Genomic DNA, 10449 nt, shown 5'->3' on the forward strand with positions numbered 1-10449 from the left:
TCATATAGAACAAATTATTCTGACTCTAAAATTCTTATTTAAAAGTGTTTGTTACCATATCCAACATGAAATAGAATCCTTATTTATAAAAATATATGTCTTGGGGCACCTGGGTGGCTCAGAAAGTTAGGAGAGTGACTTCGGCTTAGGTCATGATCTCACGGTTTGGGAGTTCAAGTCCAACGTCAGACTCTGTGATGACAGCTCATATCCTGGAGCCTGTTTCAGATTCTGTGTCTCCCTTGCTTTCTGCTCCTCCCCCGCTTGTGCGCTGTCTCTGTCTCTCTGCCTCTCTGTCTCTCAAAAATAAACAAACATTTTAAAAAATTTAAGAAAATAAATAAAAATAAATAAAAATCTCTTATGTCTCTTGGCTGATGTTTACATGTCTTCCAGATTATATAATTGCTGTCTACATAGAATGTCCTAGTAAAATCAATATACAATTCATATGCCACATCTATGTTATTATTTCAGGGAATAGAGTGTACAAACATTAACTGAATAGTTAACATGAACATTTTATTGCCTGTTATAAAATGAAGAATAAATTTTCTTTTAAAATTATGATATTTATTGTATATTGTAAGGGTTCTATAAATATATGGCCTGTAATACATTTTTTTGGTTGAAATCGGTTTATTATTATCTTTAATAGAAACCAAACATGGTCCTACTATGGCAATTTAAATATATCATTTGTAAAAAAAAAATAAAAAAATATATATCATTTGTCTTCAAATCTTTCAAAATTAGACAACACTAAGATAATATGATAACTTTCATCAAAATACTTTTACTCCTGTTTTCACAAATTTTTTTAAATGTTTATTTATTTTGAGAGAGAGAGAGACAGTGTGAGTGGACAGTGTGAGAGAGACAGCACAGAGCCTGATACAGGGCTCAAACCCACAAGCGGTGAGATCATGACCTGAGAGAAAGTCAGACGCTTAACCGAACGAGCCACCCAGGTGCCCCTCAAATTTTTTTCTGATAAAAACTTTCATAAACTTTATATGCTAATGTAAACTCTGAAACTTGAAGAAGGCGGTGAGTTTGCAATATCTTCCAGAATTATTTGACCTTGGAATCTTCCCTTTTATTTTGCAATGGAATAACATTAACATCACCTAAAAATGGTAATCCATCTAGCTTAGTTTGATAAATACTTCTCTTTAGTAATGTCTTATATTTATTGTTATTAAATATAAAACAAGAACTTTGCTCATGAGAGAGATCTATTCTGATCTAACTCAATTTTGTGTCTATTAAAAAAAGGAAATCTGCAATAAATTTTCAAAAACACCATTAATGTGTCTTACATTGCTGACTATATTTCTTCTGGCTCATAGAGAACTAAACCATGACAGGCAATTAACATGGCTCATTGGAGGTGACAAAATGTCATCTTTCAGCATGATTAACCATATGATCAACGTTTTATAAATCTGCACCAAATAATTAAATCTGAGATATTAAATGTATATGGCTTGCTGAGATTTCAGTGTGATCATGTTTCTAAATAAAATCCTTTTTTTGCAAAAAGCTAAAAGAAAGTGTTTTCAATCACTAATTTTAGCTATAATTATATAATTCTGTATGAATTGCACAGTACATATAAATAAGTTTAAAAATTGTTTTTAATGTTTATTTATTTTTGAGAGAGAGAAAGAGAGACAGAGCATGAGTGGGGAGGGGCAGAGAGAGAGAGGGAGACACAGAATCGGAAGCAGGCTCCAGGCTCTGAGCTGTCAGCACAGAGCCCGACGTGGGGCTCAAACCCATGAACCTAAGATCATGACCTGAGCTGAAGTCGGATGCCCAACCAACTGAGCCACTCAGGTGCCCCAATAAGTTTTAGAAAGTAAGGATGGCTGTGCATTCACAGGTATGGGGGGAAAGCATTTCATGTAGAGGGTGTAAACTCATGGGAAAATCCCTAGTGTTAGTGTCATCTAGAATATGATTGTGACTACAATCAAGTTTCTGTGAAGAATAGTGAGAAATGAGTTTGGTAAAGAGAAAAAGAGGAATCAGACACACTGGTAGAGCAGAAGATATTTTACAAGCGATTGCATATAGGGAGTTCTGAGAAAGACGGAGAAATCAAAGATACTCTGAATGTTAAGCCTAAGCCACCAACAGAAGTAAGTAGCACAAAGTCAAGAGCTGACTCAGGACAAAGATGAGACAGAGTTGACTACCTGATGCTTCAGCAATTCAAAAGATTTCTTCCCTGTTGCTTAGTAGGCAATGCACTATTCACATACATCCAAAACAAAAGAAAGAAAGGATTTTCATGTAATTTGGGTTTGTTGCTTATAAATAGCTCCGATAACACATTTTAAATCAAGGTAATTAATGACAGCTGTTGTAATAGATAACACCAATATTTCAGTAGTTTAACAACAGTGATAACTATTGCTTGCTTAAATCACAGTTCCCTATAGTTGGGGGGCTAGGGTGTTGGGGAGGGGAGTGGAGGAGTGAGCTCTGCTCTTCCCAGTTCTTCAGAGCTCTAGGCTCCTTCCATGACATGGTTCTGCCATCTAGAACAGGAGACTCCAAAGACACTCTGCAGCTGGCTACCAATGAGAGAAAAAGAGTGTAGAATCGTAAGGGAGATAACTTAATGTGCATCACTTCTGTCCACACTGCATGAAGTAGAATTCAGTCATGGAGCCCCACTGAATGCCAGGGATGGCTGGAAGGTACTAACTTAACCCACTGCTCAGGAACGATACCTAGCATCGTCTCAGTTGCAAAGCGTAAAGAAGATACAGCACTTACCGAAATGATTGAGAACTTCAAATTAGCCCTGGAACAATTCTTTCTCAGTCCCCCTGTTATCAGTAGCCGTGAATCATAAAGAGATAAAACCAAAAATACAGCAAGAGAAGAACATTAAATAAAATTTTATAACCTGAAGCTTAATTAATTTGTGACTTTGCCACAATCCTTCAAACTTAGCTTCAGCAAAACATTCAGAAGCTCTAATAACTAGCACTTGGCTGGTATTAGAATATGCAAAGTTGCTAAGGTATGTGTGCATTTAATTGACAAAACTTTGAATTATGGAGGTAGGTTGGCTGCTATAAAAACAACAACAACAACAACAACAAAGCCAAACAACAACAAAAAAAACAGTTCCAATTTCTTCACATCCTCACCAACATTCGTTACCTCCTGAGGTTTTTTTTTTTTTTGGTAGCAGCCATCCTAACAAGTGTGAAGTGATTAGCCAGCGTGGTTTTGACCTGCATTTTCCTGATAATTAAGTTGTTGAGCACCTTTTCAAAAATCAGGTAGCCATTTGTATGTCTCCTTGGATAAATGTCTATTCAAGTACTTTGTCTATTTTTATCTTATCTTATCTTATTTTTTGCTTTATTTTTTAAATCATTTGAGTATAGTTGACACACAATGTTATATTCATTTCAGATATACAGCACAGTGATTCAGCATCTCTATACGTTATGCTGTGCTCACAAGTGTGGCTACCATCTGTCACCATTCAACACTATCACAAAATTATTGACTATAGTTCCCTTGCTGTGCCTTTCATCCCCATGACTTATTCATTCCATAACTGGAAGGCCTGTGTCTCCCACTCCCCTTTCCACCCCCTCTGGCAATCACCAGTTTCTTTTCTGTATTTATAAGCATGATTCTCTCTTTGCCATTTTTAAATAGAGCTGCTCATTTTGGTTGGTTTTTGTTTTCGTTTTTATTACGATTCGGTTGTAGGAGATCCTTACATATGTTGAATATTAACTTCTATCAGATAGATGGCTTGCAAACATTGTCTCCCATTCTGTAGGTGGCCTTTTCATTCTGTTGATGGTTTTCTTTGTTCTTCAGAAGCTTTTCAGTTTCATGTAATCCCACTCATCCCTTTTTCCTAAACCGCCTGCAGTTTGGGTGTTTAATCCAAGCAATCATTGCCAAGACCACTGTCAAGGAATTGTCGCCCAATGGGTATACAGTTTCAATTATGCAAGACGAGTAAGTTTTAGATGTCTACTGCACAACACAATGCCTATAGTTAATAATATGGTATCATGCATTTTATTTTATTTTATTTTTTTATTTTTTTATTTTTTTTATTTATATATGAAATTTATTGTCAAATTGGTTTCCATACAACACCCAGTGCTCATCCCAAAAGGTGCCCTCCTCAATACCCATCACCCACCCCCTCCTCCCTCCCACCCCCCATCAACCCTTAGTTTGTTCTCAGTTCTCAACAGTCTCTTATGCTTTGGCTCTCTCCCACTCTAAACTCTTTATTTTTTTTTCCTTCCCCTCCCCCATGGTATCATGCATTTTAAAATATAAGAGGATAGATCTTACCACAAAACAAATACACACACACACACACACACACACACACACACACACAAGAACATAAGGAAAATTTTGGAGTGGTGAATATGTTTAGGACCTTGATTGTGATGATGGCATCATGGGTATATGCATATGTCCAAACTGATTTAAATGCATACATTAAATATGTATTTTTATATCAATTAGACCTCACTAAAGCTTAAAAACTGAGTTTTGCTTAATTATAGACCTTTTTCCTGTTGAGTTCAAATATAGTTTATATTAACACTATATGGTTATTAAATATCATGAGTGAAAATAAAACTTTTCCAGCCATGACAACAGAAACTCTGTAATAGAGAAATATCAGATATTAGTTCACAAAAAATGAACCCCTTCTTGAACCCTTTGACGAACTGCAGCTACCTTCCCAAGTTCTCCCACTGAGAGCAGAATCTACTCGTATTATCAAATATTCTCCCTGTGTTTCAGGTATTTTACTTTTTTAACAGGTTTTGGTTGTTTTTTTTTTAAATGTTTATGTACTTTTTGAGAGAGAGAGAGAGAGAGCAGAAGCGGGGGGGGGGGGGGGGCAAAAAAACACAAAAAAAAAAAAAGGCAGGCTCCAGGCTCTGAGCGGTCAGCACAGAGCCCGACGCGGGGCTTGAACTCACGGACTGTGAGATCATGACCTGAGCCGAAGTCGGTCGCTCAACCGACTGGGCCACCCAGCTGCCCCTTAGGTGTTTTAAATTGAACCATTATTGCCTGGGTTCTTAAATCAAAGAAATTGAGAGTAAACAAATTCAATGTCTTGACCAAAAAGACTGTGTATCTATTTCAGGAACACACACACACACACACACACACACACACACACACGTCTCTCTTTGAAGCAGTAATCAACCTGGGGTGCCTGGCTGGTGATATCAAAGAATGGCCTCTAGGGACGAAGTTGTTTTCCTTGAAAACTTGACAAGGAAAATTCAGTCTCTCTCATCCTGCTTGCTTCCCAATTCTACAAGCTTCTGCATCTGAATCGGTATTGCCCTGCAACTTGTATCTCCGGATTATCACCCGTGTCTCACAGACTTCCAGTGCATTTGGATTGGTCAGAAGGAAGCAGAGGAGGAGCCACTGTAAACATTTTTTTCCCTTCGCACACCATAAAATCAGCAGCAGCTACTAACACTCAAAGCAATGCTTCAGGCTGGGAACTAATACCTCAGAGGCAGCTGGTGTGAACATGCAAACACGGATTCAGCTCCCAGTGTTACAGCAGCCACTAGGAAAATTATTTTGAAAAGACCTGACTGAATGCCTCAGGCTAAAGTTAAGGTGGAAGGGAGGACAGAAAATCAAAGAGCAGACTCTTTCAACTGAGAATGAGTATTTCAGAAGCCTAAGATTTTACAATGAAGGTGATCAGAGCCGTTCCTGGGAGACAGTAAAAACTCCATTTCCAGCCTTGGAGCACGTGACATTTACTCACAACAGGCATGCCAATTTCAGCCTCAGAACTTTCGGGCAGACAAAGGCGTGGAGAAAAGCACTGAGGCTACCTGACCCGAGAGATCGAATCAATTCCGAGGGGATCTGAATCCACTTGGTGCAGGATGAACTCCACTCATCACCATGGAATGCACACTTCTCTCCACTTCTGGAACCGCAGCACCTACGGACTGCACAGCAATGCCAGTGAGTCCCTTGGAAAAGGCTACTCTGATGGAGGGTGTTATGAGCAACTTTTTGTCTCCCCTGAGGTGTTTGTGACTCTGGGTGTCATCAGCTTGTTGGAGAATATTCTGGTGATTGTGGCAATAGCCAAGAACAAAAACCTGCATTCGCCCATGTACTTTTTCATCTGCAGCCTGGCTGTGGCTGATATGTTGGTGAGCGTGTCAAACGGATCCGAAACCATTGTCATCACCCTATTAAACAGTACAGATACGGACGCGCAGAGTTTCACCGTGAATATTGATAATGTCATTGACTCGGTGATCTGTAGCTCCTTGCTTGCATCGATTTGCAGTCTGCTTTCAATTGCAGTGGACAGGTACTTTACTATCTTTTATGCTCTCCAGTACCATAACATCATGACGGTCAGGCGGGTTGGGATCATCATAAGTTGTATCTGGGCAGCTTGCACGGTTTCGGGCGTTTTGTTCATCATCTACTCAGACAGCAGTGCTGTCATCATCTGCCTCATCACCATGTTCTTCACCATGCTGGCTCTCATGGCCTCTCTCTATGTCCACATGTTCCTCATGGCCAGACTGCACATTAAGAGAATTGCTGTCCTCCCGGGCACTGGCACCATCCGCCAAGGGGCCAACATGAAGGGTGCAATTACCCTGACCATACTGATTGGGGTCTTTGTTGTCTGCTGGGCCCCATTCTTCCTCCACTTAATATTCTACATCTCTTGTCCCCAGAATCCTTACTGCGTGTGCTTCATGTCTCACTTTAACCTGTATCTCATACTGATCATGTGTAATTCCATCATCGACCCTCTAATTTATGCACTCCGGAGCCAAGAACTAAGGAAAACCTTCAAAGAGATCATCTGTTGCTATCCTCTAGGCGGCCTCTGTGATTTGTCTAGCAGATACTAACTGTGCAGATAGAAACGTGCATCAGAGACTTCTTCATTCTTACAGAACCGGAACGTTGTGCTTTGATGACCCTTTTTCCCTCTGTGTAAGGCATGGGTTGAGACTATCTGTTGTATAAATTTAAGTTCATGACTTTTTTTTGGAATGGAAACAATGCCCAGTCTCTGTACATTTCTAATGTCTTGCTACTTTTTGGCTGTACAATGTTAATGCATATTATAGGTTGTAGGCACTATGAATGTATAAAGAAAAAAAAAACTCTTATTAAAAGCATAAGAATGTTTCTTGTTACTCACAAGGATTTGACACTTTGCTTGTTTTAGTAACACAGAAATCACAGAACCATTAAATATACTCTAACAGATGGCTTCTTACATTACACTATCTAACACTGAAATGTAGAGATTTGATTGTAGCATTTGGGGGTAAATATTGAAGGACAGATGCTTAGTCAATAAAAAAAAACAACAACTGAAATTTCAAATAATAAGACGTGTTCATTCTCCTTGTACAGAGTAGAAACGAAGCTCCTATTGAGAGAAAAACAGCTTAAAAAACAAACAAACAAACAAACAAACAAAAACCCTGAGATCTTGAGCCAGAAAACTAGGTCTGTTTCTCAAAGACAAAGAGATTAATCAATTTGCCCAAGCAAACAGTCTGATATTCCACAAAGGCAATTCAGTCTGGGGTGGAGGGAGACAGCAGTTACAGGGATTAAAGTAGTCTAGAAAATCTAAGTGAACATGTCAAGCTACACTTCCTGATACCAGACCATTTTCAACCATCATTAGGAAAAACAGAGAATAAGGTCTTTCTATCCCTTTAACCAGGGACCCAGCGTCTGCTGAAATGTCCAGAAAACAGTGGTGCTGCACTGAGGGATCTGGTTTCCAATCTCTAAAGAACTACATGCTCAGTATTGACTTCTGCTACTTTTCACCTGGAAGGGACTGGCTGTTTACTTATTGCTTATTTTCTGTACTGGAGTTTACTCATTATCAAGGATTTTAACTTTAAAAACCAAACCTATAGCACAAATATATCCATATAATATTTGTAAAGATCTAAAATAAGGGAATCACTAATGCTGATGGGTGATGAGCAGGAAAGAAGGCACTACCTGAATCCCAGAGGACGTCGTAACATAAACCAGAACCTGTACTTTCCAATTCACGAACGCTTTAAAAGTAAGAGAGAGAAAATACATTAGGCTGAGGATTACCAGTAAATTATCCTTTGCTTTCATTTAAAGTGTCTTCAAACGCTCACAGGCAGAGAGCACATGCAAAAGTGTTTCTGAATTCAAATATAAAGGTTTTACATATTGACAAGTCCCGAGAAACTTTCAGCATTCACGTGGAAACATTAGAATGGTGAGGTTCAAGTTTACTCCTGAAAGGTGGCAAGGAAGCTTGACTGACTATGGCTCCTCTATTTGGATGCAAAAATACATGTGAGGACTTAAACACAGACTGATCCGACAGTCAGAACCCAAAGCTGTAGCAGAACACAGATGGTGTTTTTGTCTTTGCTGCTATTCCTGTCCATTCTTTCACATAGTGAGTTTGAAAGATCCCAGGGACTGGAGACACGGAACAGAGAGCTCTAAGTACGCCCATCCCGCGTGGTGGCTGTCCTTCCAGTCAATTCTCTCCCTTCAAGTGTCATCTCAAATGCTGCTTTGTCCACTGAGAACCACCCCCCCCCCTTCTTCCACTGGCAGGAAATCTGGCTCCTTTGTCTCCACTTCTGTATCTCCTCTTGGGGCAGTTGGGATGAGGGTTAGTCATGAACCTGCCCCTCCAGACTTCTCTACACACCCAGGGCACAGTAGGCTTCCATTTCTTCAAGTGCTAAGATGGAGTCTTACTCATTTTTCCTGTTTTGCAAACATGCCTCTATTATATTACTCCCTCTTTCTCCAGTAAAACCAAGATTTTCCCAGAGGGACATATTGTCACCACCCAAAGTCCAGAGTTCACATTAGACTCCACTCATGGTGTGGTATATTTTATGCATTTTGACAAATGTATAATGAAATGCATCCACCATTACATTACAGAATACACCATTACTACAGAATAGCGTCACTGGGCATTGAGGAGGGCACCTGTTGGGATGAGCACTGGGTGTTGTATGGAAACCAATTTGACAATAAATTACATATAAAAAAAATCCTCTAATGCTCTGTCTATTCATCCCTCCTTTCCCTTAACCCCTGGCAACCAATGATCCTCGTACTGCCTCCATAGATTTGTCTTTTCCAGAATGCCATATATTTGGAATCATACAGTATGTAACCTTCTCAGATTGCCTTCTTTCACTTGGTAATATGCATTTAAGATTCCTTCATGTCTTCATGGTTTGATTGCTCATTTCTTTCTGTGCTGATTAACATTCAATTGTATGGATGTAATACAGTTTATTTATCCATTTATCTACCGAAGAACATCTTGGTTGCTTCCAAATTTTGGCAATTATGAATAAAGCTGCTATAAACGTTTTTGTGTGGACAGAAGTTTTTAATTCCATGCCAGGAAGTAGGAATTTACTTTTAAAAACTTTATTATAAATACTGTGATACATGTTCCCATCCTTAAATATTTTGTTAAGGGTGGTTAGTCAGTATTTGAATTATGCTGGGAAGAAATATACATCTGAAGCATAACTCAAATACCGGTAAGGAATATATACTCCAGATGTGAAATCAGCCTCAGATACCTTTATTGAAATTTTCACCAGAAAGTTCAATTGATAAGTATGAGGTATATTCAAACTTATTTTTTCACTGGTGAAATGAGTGGTTTTGAAGACTTGTTGTTGACTTAAAAAGTTATACAGTGGGGTGCCTGGGTGGCTTAGTCGGTTAAGCATCTGACTCCCGATTTCCGCTCAGGTCATGATCTCGTGGCTTGTGAGTCTGAGTCCCGCATTGAGCCCCACATCAGGGGGCAGGGACTGCTTAGGATTCTCTCTCTCTCTCTGTCTTTCTCTCTCTCTCTCTCTCTCTCTCTCTCTCTCTGCCTCTCCCCCACTTGCACATGTATGTGGTCTCTCTCTCTCTCCCTCCCGTTCGCCCTCTCAAATAGAAATAAATAAACTTAAAAAGAGTTATATAGCAATCACCTAAACTTGCATGAACAAGGTACAGGGCTCCTGCCCACTTAGCAGCTAGCCTAACACCTAGACTCTATGTCCAAAGCTCGTAATAGTCCTGTCCCCCCACTTGCTCCAAAAGTCTCTGCTGCCCAAACTGAATACTTTGAAATTACCAAAAAGCATTTTTGATGCTTTTGATGTTATAATAGCAAGTGAATAAATATTGACTTCTGTTTCATGTTACAAGGAATACACAGAACAGAACATTTAGTAAGATATCAACTGTCTAAAGAAAGTACCACCAATCTATTTAGAAAGCTCCTTCCCACGTAGCACTTTCCATAACTCATGAACAATCTAGTAGTCATCAGCCCTGGGTGATACTATTAAGGGAAATGTTTAGGTT

The 10449-nt window shown here is 39.2% G+C and overlaps 1 protein-coding gene across 1 annotated transcript; it reads left to right on the forward strand.

Annotated features, from left to right (window-relative positions):
• The first annotated feature begins 5077 nt into the window (after nucleotides 1-5077).
• On the forward strand, nucleotides 5078-9447 carry MC4R (melanocortin 4 receptor). Its single transcript, XM_040478660.1, has one exon. The coding sequence runs from the start codon at nucleotides 5943-5945 to the stop codon at nucleotides 6939-6941; it is 999 nt and encodes a 332-aa protein (XP_040334594.1). The 5' UTR covers nucleotides 5078-5942; the 3' UTR covers nucleotides 6942-9447.
• The last annotated feature ends 1002 nt before the right edge of the window (nucleotides 9448-10449 follow it).

Source organism: Herpailurus yagouaroundi, unplaced genomic scaffold (genome assembly GCF_014898765.1).
Source record: "Herpailurus yagouaroundi ecotype Mexico unplaced genomic scaffold, PumYag 142, whole genome shotgun sequence".
Lineage (NCBI taxonomy): Eukaryota > Metazoa > Chordata > Mammalia > Carnivora > Felidae > Herpailurus > Herpailurus yagouaroundi.